This window comes from Chinchilla lanigera, unplaced genomic scaffold, assembly GCF_000276665.1.
Source record: "Chinchilla lanigera isolate Chin_1 unplaced genomic scaffold, ChiLan1.0 scaffold00036, whole genome shotgun sequence".
NCBI classification, from domain to species: Eukaryota; Metazoa; Chordata; class Mammalia; order Rodentia; family Chinchillidae; genus Chinchilla; species Chinchilla lanigera.
This window is the reverse complement of record NW_004955437.1, coordinates 3,382,583-3,403,358: the sequence shown is the minus strand read 5'-3', so window position 1 is coordinate 3,403,358 and position 20,776 is coordinate 3,382,583. Positions and strand designations below refer to the sequence as shown.

Sequence of the window (20,776 nt, the reverse complement as noted above, 5' to 3'; positions counted from 1 at the left end):
GGGCGCGGAGCTGCCGCCCGCCGTGCGCTCCGAGCCCCTGGAGCTCAGCGCCGCGTCGGGCGGGGGCCGAGTCCCAGCCCAAGCCCCGTGCGCCCAGCTCCGAGGGCGCTGGATTTGGGGCACTGGCCGCGCTTCGGGGGTCCTTGTTTAGACGCTGGAGGGTCTGAGCGTGGCTGGGCGCTGCACCCCTTCCACCCCGTCCCCGTGTTGTCTGTCGTGCCCTTTATTCCCCCTTGGGAAGGGAGGGCTGGGCGCTGGCCTGGGTCTGTTTTCCAGCCCAACCAGGCCCTGAGGCGGTGTCATTGAGACCCCACTCTGTCACCTTTCCTGGGAGAGGCCCTGTCCAGGCCCGTGACGCCTCAGGCAAGGGGGAATGAGGCCTTGGGGGAGCCCTGCCTCCGTCCCTATCTTCCCTTCTCCAGGTAGGGGCAGAACCAGGTCAGGCCTGGACTTGCAGTCCACAGAGGATGCGGGTGAGGCTGGACACAGCTCAGAGGGGCCGCTGGCCGTGGCGGCCCAGTGTGTCGGCTCTCCTGGGCCTAGTCCTGTGTGCATTTGTCCCACCCGGGTGCTGAGGGCTTGGACACCTCCGCGGCCAGAATGCTGGGGACAGCGTGGGGTCAGGAGGGAAACAGAACTCCCGGCAGACTGGGCAGCAGAGGACTGTGGCTCCCTCCTGGAGCCCTTCCCAAGGTGTCTCCCATCAAGGACTGGATCTATAGTATCTTAGGCTCCTGCTGACGCTGTGGACAGGGCGGGCGGCTGTATCTTCCAGGGTGCACTGTGCGATGGGGGGGGACCTGAGGACCCCTGGGCGCCACTCCTCAGAGAGCGGCTGGGCTGGTGGGAGTCTAGGCTCTTGGGCAGCCCCCACGCCCCCGGGGAGGGAACCGTAGTGAATGCTCATTAGTGCACTGGGGCCTGGGGCATGGCTGAGCAGAATGGTCAGTGGCTGGCAGAAGAGAGCTCTGAGTGTGTGCCGTATGTGCACATGCGTGTGCATGTCTGTGCGTGAGCCTGGCGCCTGTCCGCACTCTCTTTTGCACACCGTGATACTTGCTGCAAGGTGCGGGAAAGGCTAAAGCAGGGACAGAGGGCTCCCCAGGGGAGGATGAGGAAATCAAGGCTCGGGTCCCAGCCGCAGCTTCCCTCCTCAGCTGCGTGGAACGAGGGGCCTCGCTATCTTGCGAATAAACAGCTCTTCAGGTGGCGGTGTCTTTTCTCTGAGCCTTCGCCCAGAACCTGAACCCAGTGGGGTCTCGGGTGGGGGAACCCAGAAAGATGCAAGGAAGGCGGCCAGGACAAAGCAGCGGGTGTGCGGAGTCACCCATCAGCTGAGCACGACAGAAAAGGACAGGGGAAAGTGCTCTCGGAAGCCAGTGGCGGTGGTGTCCGGCAGGGCTGGATGGGATGGGACTGTCCAAGGCCACTTGGTGGCCACCCGTCCCCCGCACTCCTAGATGCCCCGGGTGCCCGCACAGCGCAGTGTGGAAGCTGCCGGTGCTGACCCACTCCTCACTCGGGTCTGTCCAGGTGCAGGGAGGTGATGCCAGGCGGCAGGGAGCTGGGAGCCACAGGGAGCCCTTGCCCTGCGAGGTCCTAGCCCCCTGTCCCCCACCAGGTGACCTTGAGGATCCAGGTCTCCACAGACCTACACCGCTGGGCAGCCCTAGGGCCAAGGCAGCAGCCTCTCTGATTAGAGCTGGAGGTCAGTGGGTCACATTTGGCCCCGTCCCCAAGGTCTTTCCCTCCGCGTGTGCCAGTGGAAAGTCCTGTGCAGGAGAAGGTATTGGTGGAGGGGAGAGGACACTGCCTGTGCCCTTGAAGGACCTGCACGATCTGAGAGTTCACCCCCTGCAGGTCCCCAAAGCCGCACCCTTGGGGTTTCCTAGAGTGCTGATTGTTTCCTGTGCTCCCTGCCGGGCCCAGAGGACAGGAAGTGGAGGGAAGCAGGCGTGCAACGGTGTGTGACTGGTGAACACACTGGGTGTGTGTGAGAAGCCGGAGTGGGACGGTCTGTGCGGGTGGACGGTGTGGGAGAGGAGCCCTCCGCGCATGTGACCGCATGCGAGGCTGGACGCAGGTGCGGGAAGCCGTCCGCGGCGGTGGCGTCCTGGTGCGTGCCCGGTAGGGTGAGTTCAGATGAGAAGCCGTGTGAGTCTTCTGTGTGTGTCCTTCTGGGCGTGCTTGTGAGAAATTGTCCGGTGACATTCTGTGTGAGCATCACACTGGCTGCGTCTGTGAAGGCGGCTTCTGCCTGAGCGCCTGTGTGTATCTTCGGACGGCATCGCTTTGTGCGAAGGGCACCGCGGTTGGGTGACACTGCATCAGGCAGAACAAGCAGCGCTGTGTAACTCGTGGTGCTGTGGTGTGACAGCTCCTGATGTGTGTGTTGTGAAACAACTTGTGAGGCGGCTTCAGGTCTGACTGCGTATGACACCAGGTGTGAGTAAACCACAGGGCCGACCGTGACAGTGTGACCCGTGTCAGGGCACGGTGGGAAAGCTGTGAGTGTGAGTGCTGTGTGCGGGTCACACCAAGCCTGAGAAGGTTGCCCCGAGTGTGCGGCTGTGGGTGTGTATGTGTGTGCAAGAAACTGTGAGTGTGACAGAGTGCTCTGTGGGTGGTCACTGTATCAGCGTGTGTGGGTGACATCCTCAGGGAGCGTGGGGCATGCGCTACGCGTGGCAGGGCTGGGACCCGGTGCGGGGCATCTGCGCAGACGAGAAGGAAAGTGTTACAAACCAAGAGAATGCACTGTGCCTCGCGCAGAAGACTGGGTTAAGTGGCGTGGTTTATATCATGTATATTTTACCACAATACAATTAAGAACAAAAAACACCCCCAGGAAAGAAGCCAGGTGTGGTGGCACATGCCTGGGATCCCAGCGTTCTGGAGGCTGAGGCAGGGAGATCAAAAGTTTGAGGCCAGCCTTAAGTAAGGAGTTCAAGGCCTGCCTGGCTCTGTAGGAGACCCTGCCTCAAAACGAATGAATGAATAAATAAAATAGTAAAGAAAAAAGAGAGGTGCAGGTAACTGAATGTGCAGGACGGTGGCAGAGACCTCGTGTAAGACAGGTCCGGGCACAGGAGGAGCACGGAGGAAGCGTGTTTGTAGAGGACAGTGTGATCCATGTGATGGGCAGAAGCGTCTGAGGGACTGGTGGCAGCCCTGTGAGTGACCCAGGGGAACTGTGGGGGCCGGAGATGGAGCCATCAACATGGTAATTAAGAACTCAGGGCCCCCAGCTGTCCCCTGCTGGATTCATGGGGGGGGGCTTCCCTCCCTGGGAACCTGGGACAGAGGAGCAGATGACAGACAGTCCCAGAGAGAGGGCCTGACCCCTGGCCCCTGGCCCTCTCCCCCAGCTGCTCTCGGAGGGGCAGCCACGGCGAGGTGTGGGTAGGGGGAGTCCTGTCCCCCATTCCTCGCTGAGGAAGCGCTCGCCCCAAGTGGAGGGCGGAGGAGGGGCAGAGTCTGATGCCCAAATTGGAAGCACATTAATGAGCCCATCCAAGCAGGCGCCCCCCTCACCCTAGTGGGCTCTGCAAATTGCTTCCTCCTGTAGAAATCTTGGTCCTGCTCCTGAAGATCCTCCCTCCCCAGCCTGGCAGGGTGTGGCCGCTTGGCAGGGTCTCGGGGTCCTTGGGCTGGAGGTGGGGGAGGCAGACGCCATCCCCACCCCCTTACTGGGCCCAGCCTGGGCGACAGAGCGCAGCCGCTCCTGGGGTGGGAGCTTCTGGCAGCTGGAGAACAGCTGGCCGCGGTGGGGCGGAGTGAAAAAGGCTGAGGGGTGGGGAGGCCACAGGCCCCCTCTTTCCCCATGCCTCACCCCAGACTCAGCACACCCAGGACAGGGCCAGGAATTCCCGGGGACTGTGGGGTTCGCCATCTCCCTGCCACCTTGAGGAGTGCGGGGGTCCCTGCAAGGGTCGGGGGTGGCTGCCTGCTGGGCCCAGCAAGGCCCCCGTTCATCTTCGGCTCCCATGGGGCAGGGGAGGTGCCCACCTGCCAATTCACCTTGTCCCATCTGCACCCCTACCAGGGTGGCATCCCAGGGGGAGCCCACACTTCAGGCTGGCGACCCCCAGCCCCCTCAGAAGAGAGCCATGGGGCCGGGTGGTCTGGAGTCCCGTCTGGGGACCCGGGGGCCAGGGCTTCTGCCGCAGCCCCAACTCTGCCCCATCCCTGGAGCTGTCCAGCCAGTTCTTCCGGCAGAGCTGGCCGCAGGGTGGCGGGGTGGGCAGCAAGGCACCCCTTATCTCCCCAGGGCTCGGCGCCTGCTCCCCCAGCCTTTCTAGCCATCCCCCACCCCCGCCCGCCCCTGCCACCGCTCTGTGGCTCTTCTGACCCAGGGGCTGAGGGCTGGGGAGCCGGACGCGGGTGTGGCGGGTCCGAGATGGGACAGGTGTGCGGCCGTGGCACCGGGCGGGCGTCCTGTGCCTCTAGGTCTCTCTGTCCTCGCCCCCGTGTCTCCTTCGCCTGGTCCCGCTGCCTGTCTTGCCCGTTGCCCCCTCTGTGTTGTCCTGCCGCCCTCTGCTGTGTGTGTCGTCCCTAGGCCTCCGCATCTGCGCCGGTCTGGACCCATCTTTGCCCGCCTGCATCCGGCCGACCCGGCCTCCCTCCGAGTCAGTCCCCAAGCTCCATCCCAGCTTCTCCCGGCTCCCTCCTGTGCCCTGTGGCTTCCTGCTGAGGTCTCCCGGCTGGCACTCCTCCTGTCTGGCTGGCTCCATCTCCCTGTCCGGCCGGCCGTCCCCTCCTGTCTGTCTCAGCTGTGACCCTTGGCCCAGCTGGGTGGCTCAGCACGGGGAGGTGGGCGCCCTCCAAGCCCCCTGACCCAGGCAACCGCCGGCACCCTCGGGATTTCTCACGGGCTGCCTGCCAGCCTCTGTCACCCTGCCTGGGCCGGGGGCGGGGGCTGGGGGCTGGCGGGTTGGCCTGTGTGCTGCCCCCTCCCCAGGGCGGTGGCTCTGGGAGACCAGCAGTGCCTCTGCCCCTGCTGAGTGCTGCTGTCAGAGGCGGGCCCCGCGGCCTCGGGCAGCTGCGATCACCACGTGGGAGGCAGGCTTGGGGACAAATGCAGCGCTGCACATGTGCGCTGCCGGGCAGGACTGTGTTTTGGGGGTACCACCTGTGGGCCCTTGTGTGGGCAGCTCTGTGCCCAAGGGGATTCCTGGAAAGCCCGTCTTGCGGGTGCCGGGGAGCCAGCGAGAGGGCAGGGTCTCACTCTCCGCGACAGGACTTGCGGTCCTGGGGGCTCCCCTCCCCCTCCCCTCCCCTCCCCTCCCCCTCCCCAGCTGGCCGCCCCGCCCGCTGTCTGTCCGCTCCGCTCCGCTCTGTTCGCCATATTTGGCCACAGCGCTCCCGCGGGGGGCGGGGCAGGGCTGACATCACCCTGCAGGGGGGCCGGGCTGTGAGGGGCTCGGAGGACCTGGGGAGACAGCACGCTGCTTTGGAGGTTGGGGCTGCTGGGGTACCCCCGAGCGCGGCCCTGACACTCTGAGGGAGGTCCGAAGAGCAGTGGGCAAAGTGGGTGAAGGGCAGCTGGGAGAAGCTCAGGGTGAAGCCCAGGCAGCCCCTGGTTCTCTCCTCTGACAGCCCCCAGCGCGGACCGTCCCCCAGTGAGCCTCGTTTCCATTCCAGGCGTTCGCTTGGGGATGGGGCTCTGGCCCCTGCGGCCCTGGCGGGCAGGCTGCACAGGCTGGGGTGCAAAGCAGTATGGGGTTCTTGAACCCTCAGCCCCACCAGCTGAGCAGGTCTCGGGGGGCCTAGGGGACCCGGGGCTGAACTCCGCAGAGCAGACTCGGGTGTCGTCTTGGGAGCCGGCCTCTTTTCTTAGCCCAGGTGGCAAGGGTGCCAGCCTCCCCTCTTTGGCCTTCCTTGGTTCAGAGACTGAGCCAGAGAGCTGGGTTCAGAACCAGCCCTAGCCCTACTTGCTGTGTGTCCTTGGGCAAGTTGCTTCGTCCCTTCTGTTGCTTGATGTCCTCCTCTGTAAAGTAGAACTAATAATAGCACTCATGGGTTTATTGGGAAGATTTTTCTTTTTCTTTTTCTTTTTCTTTTTTTTTTCAAGACAGACACTCACTGTGTAGTTCAGGCTGCCCTTGAATTCATTATGTAGGAAAGGCTGGCTTCACACTCCAGGCAATCCTCCTGCCTCAGCCTCTGGAGTGCTGGGATTACAGGTGTGTGTGATCACTCCCAGCTACTGAGAATTAAATGAATGTGTGTAAAATCCTAGAACCTTCCTGCCATTTGGCAGCGTTGTTAGTAGTCGTATCGTACCTGACCCTCTGACCCCAAGACCCTGAGGGCCTCCCCACCCTGCTCCGTTACTGATGCTCTCAGGACTCCCCAGGCAAGCAGGAGGCACCTGGGGAGAAGCCCCCCCATTCAGAAGACCTGGGGCTCATGCCCCCATCCATGGCTTCTCACGAGGTCCCCACCCACCCACCCAGTCCCTGCGTCTCCTGCTGTGGGTCCGGGGGGCTGGAGCATCGCTGGGTGTGGTCCAAGCCTGGCAGAGCAGGGACCTCGCGTGCAGAGCCCTGGCCTGTGCAGCGTGGGCCACGCCAGGGAGGCTGTGGGTGGTTTATGGGCTGCAGTGGGGCCGCCGAGGTGTGGGACCGGAAGTGGGTGCCAGCCGCCGCGCTGGGGGTTGAGTGTGGCCGTGGCTGGGTTACCTCTAGGCAGGTGAAGCCATCCTGGGCAGGGCTGCATTGGTGCGGGGTCACGAAGGAAGGGTCCCCAGCGGGTCCCTGGGTGGAGATCTGGGCCTTGCTGGTGGCTGAGCACCAAGGGCCCCTCCGAGAGCTGCAGTCACCGGGCCCTGGCCCTGGCCCTGTGTTCCTTTCTCTGCTCATCCTGGTGGCTCTGTGTGACCCGTGGGCCTCAGTTTCCCTCATCTGAATAGTGGGCATCACCTTTGCCTTCCTTGCTTCTGTGGGGTGAGGGCCGAATGACCCGGGTGCTTTCCGACCCGTGCTGTGCTGACCCAGGGCCTTGGTGTCCTCGCGGCTGCTCTTGGTCTCTTCGACTTCCGTTCTTTGCGTGTCAGGAGCCAGGCATTGTAGCTGAGGCTTAACTCACAACCCCTGCAGACCCTAACTCATTTTACAGCACAGGGGCTCAGAGAGGTTAAGTGGCTCACCCGGGGTCACACAGCTCGGGCCTTCTGTATCCCACTCTGGGGTCACCCCAGCAGTAGGGACCAAGGTCCAGAGGCAGTGTTGGGCGGTGGGGACCATGGCCTAACCCCCTGCATCTGTCCCCAGGCTCAGGCTGCCCCGTGGGCTCAGGCCCGGAGCCCAGAGCAACCAGCACAATAGCGTCCAACAGCTGGAGCGCCAGCGGCAGCCCCGGGGAGCCCCGGGAGGATGGGCCCGAGGGCCTGGACAAGGGGTTGGACAACGACGCAGAGGGCGTGTGGAGCCCGGACATCGAGCAGAGCTTCCAGGAGGCCCTGGCCATCTACCCGCCCTGCGGCCGCCGCAAGATCATCCTGTCGGACGAGGGCAAGATGTACGGTGCGTGAGGCGGACGCCCTGCCCGCCCCTGCCCCTGCCCAACCAGTTGGGTGACGTCCTGGCTGCCGGCCAGCGCGGGCGAGTCCGGGCGTGCGAGGCTGGGTCGGGGCTGCCTCACAAACAAGCTGGGCGGCCCGCACCTCTCACCCCGCCTGCCCCGGCCTGGGCCTGGAGGTTTCGGGGTGACTCAGTGGGCCAGGAAACTGGGTCAGCGCCATGCGCTGCAGGCCAGGCCCGAAGGGTCTCTGCCCCCAAGGCTGTGGGAGGAACTCCTGGGCTGAGGCCTGGGGTGCGGGCCCCCAGCCTGGCGCCCTCCAGGGCCTGCCTGCGGTCAGAGGAGCACTGGAGGGACACGGGGCTTGTCCCCCTGTCCCCCAGACCCCTCCCCCACTCCCGTTTCCCCACGCCCAGAAGGGACGGTGCCCTCTCGTGCAGTGTGAAGGCGCCCCCGAGCTGCGTGCGGGCAAAACTTGACTTCTCGGCCTGGTGCGCGCCAGCCCCAGCCGCGGCCCTCTGTGACAGCCTGAGGCCTGCCCTGGCAGGGCCTGCCGTGCCCATGTGTCACCTGTCCTCAGCCCCCAGCCCCCTCCTCCACGGGGCAGGGACCACTGTCCCCGGTGCTTCCACACGGCGGGGGCAGCCCCGCTGGGTATTTTTAGACGGGGCGGGGAGGGGGTGGGGAGGGAGGGGCAGTGGGCCCCAGCTCTGTCACTGGAGAGGCATCTGGAGAATGTGGCTGTTCTGGGGAGGCCGAGGGTTGTGGGACTTGAGGGTGCAGACATACACCTGGCCTTGTGTCCCTGAGCCCCCACCCGGACCCCCAGGGGGCCTGGGCTCCCAGAGGAGCCATGGTGATGCACTGGCTCCACTCTTGCTGGGTGGGCGACACGGGGCTGGGGGGCAGGCGCAAGGACAGGGTGACGCAGTAACAGGCTGCAGGGCAGGAGACAGTTGGAGGCTGTGTGTCTCTCCCTCCCTCCCTTCAGTCCTTCCATCCATCTGTCTGTCTGTCCTCCTTCACCACCGGAGGGAGGGGACGCACCCAGATCACTTACAGACCAACGTGGGGACACACGCTGGACGTCCCTGCCCCTTCTGGGTGGCCCCGGAAGGAAGCACGGCAGGGGCTGGGGGCGCCCGCCTTCCAGCCACCCTGTCTTCCCCTCCACGGCCCTCCGTCTCCGAGCAGCATCCTCAGGCCCTACAGGCTGTGAGGGAGCAGTGTGTGGAACTGGGGTGCAGCGAGCTGCACTGGGTCCCAGGCCTCTGCCGCCCCAACCCTAACGTTCTCTCATCTGCTCTAGGTCGGAATGAGCTCATCGCCCGCTACATCAAACTGAGGACCGGGAAGACGCGGACCAGGAAGCAGGTAGGAGCCGGTGCGTGCTTTTCATGCTGCCACCCCCGCCCCAGCGGCCTTTGCAGCAGGTACCCAATCCTGCCCTGGGTGTCTGCTCACAGGAAGAGAGACAACAGACAGAGTGCAGCAGGGCAAAGCGGCTGAGATGGGGCATGTGCAGGGCATTGCCAAGCAGACACGAATCTAACCCAGACTGGGCATGGTGCCGCAGGCCTATAATCCTAGCACTCTGGAGGCTGAGGCAGGAGGGTTGCAAGTTCAAGCCCAGCTTGGGCAACTTACCGAATTAGTGAGACCTTGTCTCAAAATAAATAAAATAGGGGGGGCTGGGGATTTAGCTCAGCAGCAAAGTGCCTGCCTGGCAAGCGCAAGGTCGTGAGTTCAATTCCCGGTACCGGAAGAAAAACGAAAAACAAACAAAAAAAACCAAATAAATAAAATAGGGCTGAGTGTAGCTCAGCGCAAAGGACCTGGGTTTAATCCCAGTCCAAAAATAAACACCACCTGTAATGCTTCCATGTTGACAAACGGCTAAATACTACATTGATAGGAAGCCGCTTGTGACTTTCAGATGTCCCAGAGCTAGCCACTTGGAGATGCCCCCTCAGGCCTAAGGGTCTGAAAACGTCCTGGGAGAATAGCTTGATGGTGAAGTAGGTGGGGCCCAGGTTTAAATCCTGGCTCCAGCATCCGGCTGTGTGACATTAAATAAGTTGTGTAACCTCTCTGTTTCAGTTTCATCATCTGTAAGTCAGAGATAATATTTGAACCTACTACTTAAAATTGCTGTAAAAATCAAATAAACTGGGCATAGTGGTGCATGCCTATAATCCCAGCACTCCAGAGGCTGAGGCGGGAGGATTACCATGAGTTTAAAGCCAGCCTGGGCTGCATAGTGAGATCCTTTCTCAAAAAAGAAAAAAAAAAAAAAAAAAGGCAAAGGAGCCCATGAAGCCATCTGTGGAGAGTGTCAGGTAGAACTTGGGTCCCAGGCATGAATATTCTGTGGGCACAAAGTCATCAGTAGTTGTGCTGGACATAAGTCCCCACCTGTGGCTTCTGGGCTCTCAGCATAATTTACATCATAACTGTCAGGCTGTGATGAAAAAGAAAAAAAGAAGCTGTGTCTGGGGATAAACCCAGCTTGCACAGGAAGCCCACAGCTATGGCTGATCCAGGCAGCAGGGTGCTGCTTCCGGTCCGGGCTCAAGGTCAGAGGTCAGCCATATTGGCTTGGGCTGCAGGGAGAAGGCTGCTGGGAAAGAAGGTGGCCTGGGGCAGCTGCTGCACGCCTCCTCAGGGGCAGCATGGTGTTGGAGGAGGCAGCTGTGGGGTGGGACGCGCAGGACCAGGCAGGGACCCTCAGGCTGGCAGGAGGATGGGGCAGCCTTGCTGTGGAAGCTCCTGGCCAACAGGAGCCTCAGCCAGGCCCTGCAGTGCCCATTAAAAAATGGTGTCTCCTTGGAGGGCACCAGTGATAACAGTCTCCCCTTCTTAGACTTGCCCTTGCTCTGTACCAGGACACATAGGTTGGCCAGCAGAACCGAGGCTGGATTTCAGCTGTCACTGGTACCCTCTGGGCCGGGTGGCCTTGTGCAGTGAACAGCTTAGACAACTGTATGTGGTGGTTACAAGGCCGAGAAGAGGGCAGAAACGGCGGTGCCAAGAGGGGGCCACCCCCGGGGCCCCGTTTCCGTTGGCCCCCCAGAGATAAGGGCTGGAGTGCTCCTTGGCCCGGGCCGCCCCGTGGCTGTGCCTCCTCACTGTCTGTTTTCCTCTCTGGCGGGGCGTGGGGCGGCCCCTAGGTGTCCAGCCACATACAGGTTCTAGCTCGGAAGAAGGTGCGCGAGTACCAGGTTGGCATCAAGGTATGTTGGGCGCCTGCCCGCGGCCTCGGGCTCCTTCCGGGCGCCCCCGCTGCTCTCCGCACGGCTCGGGCCTCTGCCTCAGCTCCTGTCCAGCCCTCTGTGCCGCTTCTGGCTGGACCTGTCCTCTCCTCCTGTTCTTTCTGTCTCTCTCTCTCTCTCTCTCCAGGTCTCTAGCCACTTGCAGGTTCTAGCCAGGCGGAAATCTCGGGAGATTCAGTCCAAGCTGAAGGTAGGGGACCCTGCGCCCAGCCTGGCCCAGCCCGCGCCTTCGGGCCCAGGCCTGGGGGTCCCAGAGGCGCAGGTGCCAGCAGGGAGCACCGGGTTCCCGGGCCCACAGTGGGGAGACAGGGCCGTGCGGGGCGCCACGCCCCTCCTCTCCGCTTTCCTTCGCCTCCTTCCTGCTGCCTGCTGCCTGCTGCTTGCATGGGGACTCGGAGACAGGAGGAGGCGCAGGGCGTCGCCTGCCAGGGCTGTAGAGGTGGCCACGCTGGTCCCCAGCCATCTGCCCTGTGGCCGAGGATCTGAGTTGGGGTCCCATGGTGGCTGTGTGCTGTCCCGTACCCCAGCCGCCCGGGCCAGGGCACCCCACCGGCAGGCGCACCTGGGAGGGGGTCCCAGGAGCTGAGAGCGGGTGGGCGTGGGCAGAGGTCCCCAGCGGCAGACCCTCTGTATCTCTTCTAACCCACCCTCCCCTTCCTCCACAGGCCATGAACCTGGTAAGTAGCACTGTCCTCCCAGGACGGGTGGCACCAGGGTGGCTTCCACGGGCAGAGTAGCTCAGTGCTGGCCTGGGTTCCAGCCGCAGCACCCCCACATAGACACACACACACACACACACACACACACACAGTTTGAAAGCAGCATTTGTTTGTTTCAGGTCTTTTGAGACAGAGCCTCACTATGTAGTCCAGGCTGGCCTCGAACTCACAGCCATCCTCCTGCCTCAGCCTCTCTATGCTGGGATTACAGACATGTCCCCCCATGCCCAGCTGAAAGCAGCATATGTGAAAAATGAGATACAGTCACTTGCCCAGCATTCATGTGGATCCCACTCGTGGGCTTCCTGCATGCAGGCCTTCTGACTCAGGAGACTTCTGTTTCTCATGTGGGCTTAGCAGGAGGCTGAGCATCTACCCCACACCTCCAGGGAAATGTGCTAATGAATACAGTTGGCTTCTGTTTCCAGCCAAGCTCAGAACCAAAATATTTGAAAAATATTGTCTGAATTAAACATGGATTAGTAATTTTTCCCGTCATTCCCTGCATGATCTAATATAAAAATGATGTATGCCAGGTGTGGTGACACACACTTCTAGCCCCAGGTATTGGGGAGGCTGAGGCAGGAGGGTTGCTTGAGCGTAGCGGTTTAGGACCAGCCTGGGCAGCACAGTGAGACTCGGAGGGGTCAAAACACATCCTAGGGTCAGGGATATAGCTCAGCAGCACAGTGCCTGCCTGGCAAGCAGAAGGTCCTGAGTTCGATTCCTGTTACTCCCCCCGCCAAAAAAAACCACACCCAGAAGTGCCGATTGTTCACACTGTAAGTAAGCTAACACACTTTAAAGTGTGCGGAGGACCTGGGCATGGGATCTGTGCAAATGCACCCCTTTACACAAAGGGACGCACACACCCATGTTCAGGTGGCCAGGGATCCCGGAACCGGTCCCCATAGAGACCAGGGATGGCCATATGGGTCACAGAGTGAAGCGGGTCTCTTTAACTGCGGATCCTGGCTGTGGGTGAGAACACAGAGGCTGGACCCGGGGGTAGGGCTGGACCCCAGGGGTCTCACAGGGCGCTCGTGTCCCAGGACCAGGTCTCCAAGGACAAAGCCCTCCAGAGCATGGCGTCCATGTCCTCAGCCCAGATCGTGTCTGCCAGCGTCCTGCAGAACAAGTTCAGCCCACCCTCACCACTGCCACAGGCCGTCTTCTCCGCATCCTCCAGGGTAGGCCCCGGCGCGAGGGGGAGGGCGGAGTTGGGCAGGGCGGGGGTCCTGAGGGCCTGGCTTTGTCCCCTCTGCAGTTCTGGAGCAGCGCCCCCCTCCTGGGACAGCAGCCTGGACCCTCTCAGGAGTGAGTACCGGGCTCCCCATCCTCCCGCACCCCGGACCCCATCCGTGCTGCAATGAGGCGGGAGGGCACAGCAGGGGAGCTCGGGCCCTGCGGCGCCTCCACCCCACCAGCGTCCCGACCGCCTGGCCCTCGGATTCTCAGGCTGTAAGGAACAGCATCTTGGGGCCGGGCGGAAGTGCAGGCGGCTGTGCACATCCGTTTCACCGAAGCCGGGCTCCCGGGAAGTTAAAGATGAAGGGTGCGGGAGGGCTGCAGCTGCCGTCCTGTGGGCGCAAGGGCCCCCTAACTTTGCTGTGCTCATCCGCAGCATCAAGCCCTTCGCACAGCCAGCCTACCCCGTCCAGCCGCCCCTGCCGCCGACACTCAACAGTAGGTGTCCCCTCCGCTGGGCCCCGGGGGGCAGTGGCAGCCACCGGGGTTGGGCTGAGCGGTGTGGCTCCCAGCGCTAGCAGGAAACTGTAGCGCGTACGCACAGCTGAGTGCGCACCGCCACGCCGTGTATTGATGTGTGGACGGAGAGCTCCCCGGAGACAGAAGCCAAAGTCTTGGCAGGGCTTCAGTCTCTGTAGGTGGTAGGATTCTGGGTAATGGTCTTGGTCCCTTTTCTGTGTTTGCGGAGCGCACGTTACTGGTGACCCAAGGAACATTCGCGCTGTCGTGTACTGCTTGGTCCACCTTCTTGGCTGTGCAGGTTTGTCCTGCGCAAACGCTCCAGCTAGGCGAGTGAGAATCCAGCCCACGTCCCTGCTGCAGGATGGCCCCCTTGTCAAGTCAGTACCAAGGCGCCAGGCAGGCAGGGCCACTTTGCGGGGACCCGTCTCGCCCTCCCAGGTTACGAGCCCCTGGCCCCGCTCCCCCCAGCCGCTGCCTCCGTGCCGGCGTGGCAGGACCGGACCATCGCCTCCTCCCGCCTGCGGCTCCTGGAGTACTCGGCTTTCATGGAGGTGCAGCGCGACCCCGACACGGTAACGTGCAGGGGGCGGGAATGGCACGCCGGGGCCCGGGGCCGCCGTGCCCGCAGCCCTGACCCCGCCTGGCCCTCCCCACAGTACAGCAAACACCTGTTCGTGCACATCGGCCAGACCAACCCCGCCTTCTCCGACCCGCCGCTGGAGGCCGTGGACGTGCGCCAGATCTACGACAAGTTCCCCGAGAAGAAGGGCGGGCTGAAGGAGCTCTACGAGAAGGGGCCCCCCAACGCCTTCTTCCTCGTCAAGTTCTGGGTGAGCCCTCCCCTCTGGAAGCACCCCGCCCAGGCGCCCGGGACCCTCCCGGCCGCGCGCCGACACCCACACTGCTGTCCCCGCAGGCCGACCTCAACAGCACCATCCAGGAGGGGCCCGGGGCCTTCTACGGGGTCAGCTCCCAGTACAGCTCCGCTGACAGCATGACCATCAGCGTCTCCACCAAGGTGTGCTCCTTCGGCAAGCAGGTGGTGGAGAAGGTGGAGGTGAGTGGGAGCGAGGGCAGGCGGGTGGCTTTAGGGCCCGGGCACGGCAGGCCGGTGACCCCCCTCCCGGCTGCCCCAGACGGAGTACGCCCGGCTGGAGAACGGCCGCTTCGTGTACCGCATCCACCGCTCGCCCATGTGCGAGTACATGATCAACTTCATCCACAAGCTCAAGCACCTGCCCGAGAAGTACATGATGAACAGCGTGCTGGAGAACTTCACCATCCTGCAGGTGCGCGCCGCGCGGGCCGGCTGGGGGCGGGCGCCCGGCCGAGGCTGACCCCTCTCCGCCCCCCAGGTGGTCACGAACCGGGACTCCCAGGAGACCCTGCTGGTCATCGCCTTCGTCTTCGAAGTCTCCACCAGCGAGCACGGTGCCCAACACCACGTGTACAAGCTCATCAAAGACTAGGGGCTGCTGTGTGCCCCCAGGACGCGGGACGCGCGCCTGCCACGCGCTTGCCCGGCACTGCCAGGCGCCCGGGCTGAGGACACGCCGCCCCACCCTGCCGCTGTTGTGCGCTTTGGCTGTGGGAGCAGAGGGGCTCAGTGGCAGGCGCTGCCCGGCCACCACCCAGCCCTGCAGTGACCTCCGAGGCGGGGGCGGAAGACGCCTTCAGGCGTCAGTGCTGGCCCCTGGCTGCAGGGAGTGTGGTGGCAGGGGAGGCAGGATGGAGGCTGAGGCAGGCAGCTTGCAGAGGACCAGGAGAGTTGAGACAAGGCAGGGCCACCTGGGGCCCAGGTTCCACTACCTCCGGAGCAGGGGTGGCCTCGCAGCAGCCGTACCAGGGACGGGAGCGCAGCGGCGGCTCCTGATGCCCACCGTGGCTGGGCCCACGTGCCCTCCAGAGCCGGCCCCTCACAGAAAGGGGCCCAGGTGGAGCAGAGCCTGAGCTCGTCCCACCTCCATCCCAGCCAGGCTTCAGCCCCCCAGACCTAGTACGCTGAGGGCCACTGGACCCCTGCAGCGCCTTCTTGGCACCAGGTCCGGGCTGGCCCATCCCCAGCTGCCTCTGGGCACTGGATCCACATGAAGTATTGTGCCCCTCCCGCCCACCTGCCCGCTTCCTGCACCGACTGCCTATGGCTCGGGCCACCGCCACACCCCACCTAGGTTTTATAATGTGTTATATATATATGTATTTTTTGTGTACTTTCTAAATCCGCTGTGATGGGTTATACTGTAAATGTGGCTTGGGGCAGGAACCAAGACCTGCCCCAGCAAGAAATTAAAATTATTTGTGGGTAAGTCACCACCTTTTCAAGACCTCTGAACGCGAAGCTCCCCTCTATTGCAGATGCGGCCGGGTAATTTGGGGCCCAGGGCTGTCACCAAGTGGGTCAGGACCTAGGCAGCATCCACCCCCAGGACAGGGGTGTAAGTGAGCAGGGTCCCTCTACAACACTAGAAATCCTGAAAAAATCCTACCTGAAACGGAAAACCAGTACTTCTGTTTTACAGCCCAGTATTCCAGACCCCTGGCCCGGGCTGCACAGGACTCCTTGCAGCCAGCTCCTGGCCGGAATCCCGCCCGGCACCCCGTCAACCAGCGGCCTTCTGCCTTGGTCCACTGCATGAAGAGGGACCTTGTTCTGTCGCTGGAGACAGGACAGGAGAAGGACCTAGGAAGGGAAGTGCGTTTCCCTGTACTTAGCCTCCACTCTGAGAAACCGGTCAGGGTGGGGCCCACCGCCTGCAGAAAAGTGCACTTCACCTACACAGTACTTCTGACTGCCAAGTTCGTGGGACTTGGAAGTCCGAACAGCCCGAGGGACCATGGCAGCTAACCTGGCCTGTCCCCTTGCTCGCTGTTACACAGAAAGCTGAAGCTCAGGGGAAATCCCACTACTGAGGCTTCACTAGTTGTTTTTGACAAGGGCAGCATCTCTGAAACACCACCTTTACAGTTAGCCTTTTACCTAGTATAAAGCAGGTCACACGTGGCGGCACTCCTCTAGTCCCATCCAGCAGGGAGGCTGAGGCAGGACTGCTGGAGCCCAGGAGTCTAGGATCAGCCCAAGCAACTCAGACCCCGCTCCCCCAAAACAACTTAGAAGGACATAGTCCCTGTTCACCAAGGTTCAGCAAAGCGGATCTCCACCAGAGGTTAGACCAATAGGCATTCCGCCCGACTCCAAAGCCAGTTCCAGCACTGGGTGCTGCAGGTGGGAACCCAACACAGCCTCAGAAAGCCAGGTGGGATGGGGTGAAGGGTTTCCAGCCACGGCATGCACTGCTGTCCCCCACAAGGCAGCATCAACAGCCCCTCTGTCACCATGCTGTATGCTGCAGCTGGGTGTGCTGGCACACACCTGTAATCCCAGCACTTGGGCAGGAGGATCGTTGCAGGTTTGAGAACGGCTAAGCTACAAAGTGAGCTCAAGGCCAGTCTAAACTACGTAGTGAGACCCTGCCTCAAAAGACAAGAAAACCCACACTGTACCTGTCTGCATACCCCATCTCCCGACACTGACCGATCCCCTCACACTTCGGGGTGCCCGTAAGCCCCAAGGACCCTTGACACACACATGAAAAGTTGCCACCTTGGTTCCCGAACTCGACTCTCCACAAACCTGGGCAGCAAACTGGATGACAGCCTCAAACTCCCATAAGGTGGACACTGAACCTAACGGTTGAATTTGATTCAGTCCTCGTCCACATCAGTTTGTGACCAGAATCACAGAATCCAGTTTATGAATGGAGGCGCCACTGGAGGTTACAAACCAACACCTTCCCTGTGAAGGTCCTGCCGCTCTTTCACGGCTGGGCCAACAGGAAGCCCTGGCCCTCAGCTTCCCCCAGGGCTCCGCAAAAGCTGCATGTTGTCTCTCTGCCCCACCGTCACACTCATGCAAGAGATCAGAGGGAACTGCCTGAGTCTCGGCATAGGCTGCCCTCTAGCTGTGGCACCCAAGTGCCCATCGCCAGTGACAAACCACACAAGGCTGCCACCAACCCCGTGGGTCCCAGCTCACAACACACCACCACCCCAATCAGACAGACAGGCCCGAGGGGGCGGTGGCACGGGCGTTTATTAGGATGCACCCTAGTACAGGCGCTGGGGCTTGCCCATGGTGCTCTTGATGTACAGGGCCCGGACATTCTGCCAGTTCTTCTTGAGCAATGACACGAGGAAGTTGACGGCCAGGTGGATGTTGTACACAAGCTCATCATCTGTCATCTTCACGTGACCAACCGCCACAGCCAGACACAGGACCTGGGCAGAGGGGCAGGGTCAGGTTGGGTCGGGATGGCACAGGGCCTATCCCACCTCCCCAGCGACCCAGGCCAACAGTCAAACCAACATCCCTGTCCACAAGACGTGCACCAGGGCTCCCACACCACTCCCTACCTTCTTCATCTGGAACTTGATGGTGGACTTCACCTCATCCACTTTGGCCACCATGTTTTCGTTGTGGGTCAGCAGGGAGGGGAACTTGCCAGCCTTGTTGAGGCCAGGTCCCAGGATGCGGGGGATCTGCTTGATCAGAGACTCAGAGGCGAGAAACGCATCGTACTTCTTGGCTGGAACAACATACACAATGGGTGCTTAGGACGCAGCTAGGGCCAGAACAGCACGGAGCCAACAGAAATGACCTCCCCCCACGTCTAGGAACGGGATTTTAAGTATTGGGGACTAATCCCAGGGAGAAATGAGCTGCACCCTCATCTATTTTAAGACAAGAAAATGGCTGGGGATTTAGCTCAGTGGCACAGCGCCTGCCTGGCAAGTGCAACGTCGTGAGTTTGATTCCCGTTCCCGGAAAAAAAAAACCAAAAACCAAAAACAAACAAACAAAAAAAGGAATAATAGGGGCTGGCGATTTAGCTCAGCAGCAAAGTGCCTGCCTGGCAAGCGCAAGATCTTGAGTTTGGTTCCCGGTACCGAAGAAAAACCAAAAAAAGACCAAAAAAAAAAAAAAAGACAAAGATTCTGCTACATTGCCCAGGGCTGGACTTGAAACCTGCTACCCTCCTGCCTCAGCCACCTCAGCAGCTGGGATTTACCTGCCAGTCTTTTCAAGTGGTTACTTCCACACACACGCCGTTTGTGGCTCTGCCTCCGGGCTCGCATGTCCTGAACCCCAGCCTAAGATGCTAGTGACCCGCAAGTGGTACAGAGAGCACGGCGCGCTCCGGCCCACACTGCCCCGGCTCAGGTCCACCTCACTCCCCAGCTGGGGGCCTTGGCCATGACAACAGGGGACCCGATACCACTGCGCAGACCACGTTAAAGACCAAAACCAAACTAGTACACAGAAATGCCCACTCTCAGCACGGGCCAGGGGACCTAAACTCAACTGACCTGTCTTCCACACGTTACTGTGTCCCTCACTACCTTGAGTGGGGTGACCCGCAAAAGCTGCACCTGTGCAAAGTTTGGCCTCGCCCTTTACAAAGCACAACCACCAAGAAAATACTTCAAGATCAAACTTTACTTTTTTCCTGTGGTACCAGAGATTAGCCCTAAGGCTTTTTTGCACGGTATTATAATCCTAAAACCCTGTTTCATGAAACTTGTAAAAAAAGTATCACTTGGGCTAACTTACAGCTCACTCTACCACCCTTTTTGGACACATGGTCTCCACATGTAGCCCAGGCTGGCCTGGGACTGCAACCCCCCTGGCTCAGCCTCCCAAGCGCTTAGATGACAGGCGCGCACCACCCACACCAGCTGCCGCTCGTTTTTAAAAATCCAAGCGGCGCACACCTGTGTCTCCCAGCGCCCTGGGAGGCTGAGGGAGGACGATCGCAAGCTCAGGCCAAACCTGCGCAGCTCAGCGCACAGCGCCTGGGACCCGGGGTTCGGCCCCCGGTCCCCATCCCGGAAGGCCGCTCCGGGGAGGCCCGCCTGCCCCGCCGCCGCACCCACCCAGCTTCTTGACCAGCTTCTTGTTCTTGTTGAGCTTCTTCAGCGCCTCGATGTCCATGTGCGGGATGTCCACGGCCTTGGCCTCGTCGCAGTGCTGCTGGTCGCCCAGGACGCACACGGAGAACTTGGGGCGCGGCGTGGACTTCAGCCTGCGGGCGGGGGCCGGGCGGGGGGTCAGGCCGGGCGGCGGCGGGGAGCGCGCGGGTCGCGGGCGCGAGCCTTACCGGGGCGTCGTCACCTGCGCCAGCCTGGCTTCTCAGGCTGGGCGGCGGGCTCGGCCGAGGCCTCCCCACGCCTCCCCTCTTGTTTTACGACCCAGGGTGCGGGTCCGCGCACCACTGCGCACGCGCGGGGCGCAGCGCTGCCAACCTGACGGTGCCCGAGAAGCGCTTGTCCTTCTGGGGGTCGTAGTTCTTCAGGCTGATCTGCAGCTCCACGGTCTCCAGGAACCTGCGGGAAGGAAGCAGCGCCGTCCCCGAGCCGCCCGCGCCGGCCCCTGCCCGCGCGCCCCGCCGCCCCGCACGCCCCGCTTACTTCCGGCGCTTGCGCTGGTTCCCGTGCAGGACCTCGCGCACCGCCTCGTACAGGGTGTCGCGGGAGACTTTGCTGCTGCAAAGGAGAAGCCGGAGCGCTCAGGGCCGGCCCGCCGCCCAGCCACCCTTCCCCGCCCCGCGACCTCCGGGCACCGTGTCAGGAGACGGAGACCCAGAACACGCCGGGAAAGAGACCCGCAGGGACCGATCCAGTGCAAGCATTATCTCGCTGGCGTCTGAACTCCCGGTAGGACACCTACAAGCGCAGATGGACACGGATAGCGCGTTAACGTTAAGGTACCTCATGATTCCTTGCGCTGCGGTAACCGGAAAAGAAATTAGGAGTCTCGCGCATGCGCAGAAATAATGGCCTTGCTCTCGCGAGAAAGTCCCTGTTCCCGCGGACTACATCTAGAGCGAGATCCGGGCGCTCTACCGGGAGAAGCACTACCGGATGCAGCCGCTAGAGGGCGCCGCTGGCCGCCTCCCCCGTCGCCCAGCTGCTGCCCGTCTGGCTGTCAGCTAAGGGCCGCGAATCTGAAGCCGAGCGTGGAGCCCTGATCTGGTGCTGGACCCCGTGTTTAACCTCGTGTGACCTTCGTCTTTGCCGAAGAACCGGGTGGACTGTTTTCTGGCGGAAACTTCAGGTGGGCACATTCACCAGTCACAAGAACAGCCCGGGGAAATGACTACTTTTGTTCTTGAGATCTGCAGCGCTGGAGAAGCATCTCATGACTAGGATCAGGAGCAGATGCCCATCCTTCGGCCACAGCTGTGAGAAGGCACCCACCAGGCTGCCATCCCGCTCTCCTGTGTAAACTGCCCTTCCCCAGCCTCCCGGGGGAAACACAGACTTTGGACCTGATCAAAGCTTTTCCACTAAAGTTACCTTCTTGCCCCCGTAGCTCCTCTCTTGACTAACAGCCTGTCTTGTGTGAGCGGGTGGACCAGGTTCAGTGCCACATCCGGGGCTGGCACTCAGGGTCACGTGTCAGTCACACAGCCTGGGCACAGCACTGTGGAGGCTGCTGAGAGCTGGCGATTGTGGCACATCTGCCCTTGAAATCTCTGTCCATCTCCCCGACCCTCG

At 61.9% G+C, this 20,776-nt stretch overlaps 2 protein-coding genes across 9 annotated transcripts in view; one reads left to right on the top strand and one right to left on the bottom strand.

Annotated features, from left to right (window-relative positions):
• Tead3 (TEA domain family member 3) overlaps positions 1-15,547 on the top strand; it is a 17,421-nt gene extending 1,874 nt beyond the window's left edge. Inside the window, exons 1-13 of one of the 8 annotated variants that reach the window (XM_013516914.1) lie at positions 359-422; positions 7,275-7,526; positions 8,831-8,895; positions 10,692-10,754; positions 11,459-11,470; positions 12,565-12,702; positions 12,780-12,829; positions 13,137-13,198; positions 13,661-13,794; positions 13,879-14,052; positions 14,139-14,279; positions 14,359-14,511; positions 14,578-15,547. In XM_013516914.1, coding sequence (XP_013372368.1) covers positions 374-422; positions 7,275-7,526; positions 8,831-8,895; positions 10,692-10,754; positions 11,459-11,470; positions 12,565-12,702; positions 12,780-12,829; positions 13,137-13,198; positions 13,661-13,794; positions 13,879-14,052; positions 14,139-14,279; positions 14,359-14,511; positions 14,578-14,691 — 1,407 coding nt within the window. In that variant the 5' untranslated portion in view covers positions 359-373 and the 3' untranslated portion in view covers positions 14,692-15,547. Of the gene's footprint in view, positions 1-355; positions 1,709-7,274; positions 7,527-8,830; positions 8,896-10,691; positions 10,755-10,920; positions 10,984-11,458; positions 11,471-12,564; positions 12,703-12,779; positions 12,830-13,136; positions 13,199-13,660; positions 13,795-13,878; positions 14,053-14,138; positions 14,280-14,358; positions 14,512-14,577 lie in introns of those variants that run through there. The other 7 variants (XM_005389559.2, XM_013516912.1, XM_013516911.1 and 4 more) reach the window with 7 other exon arrangements.
• A 1,747-nt stretch (positions 15,548-17,294) lies between these two features.
• Positions 17,295-20,094, bottom strand: Rpl10a (ribosomal protein L10a). The gene is made up of 6 exons (XM_005389557.2): positions 19,988-20,094; positions 19,688-19,762; positions 19,523-19,603; positions 19,154-19,302; positions 17,633-17,805; positions 17,295-17,497 (listed from the first exon to the last, which is right to left on the bottom strand). Exons 1-6 carry the CDS (start codon positions 19,990-19,992, stop codon positions 17,327-17,329), a joined length of 654 nt encoding a protein of 217 aa, XP_005389614.1. The 5' UTR covers positions 19,993-20,094; the 3' UTR covers positions 17,295-17,326.
• Between the last annotated feature and the right edge of the window lie 682 nt (positions 20,095-20,776).

Bases quoted from the DNA above. Each gene is read 5' to 3' on its own strand.
- Rpl10a (XM_005389557.2), bottom strand. The intron at 17,806-19,153 runs GTGGGTGCGGCG...ATGTTGTTCCAG, and splicing joins GAAGCTGGTCAAGAAGCTGG to CCAAGAAGTACGATGCGTTT. The intron at 17,498-17,632 runs GTAGGGAGTGGT...CCCTCTGCCCAG, and splicing joins TCAAGTTCCAGATGAAGAAG to GTCCTGTGTCTGGCTGTGGC.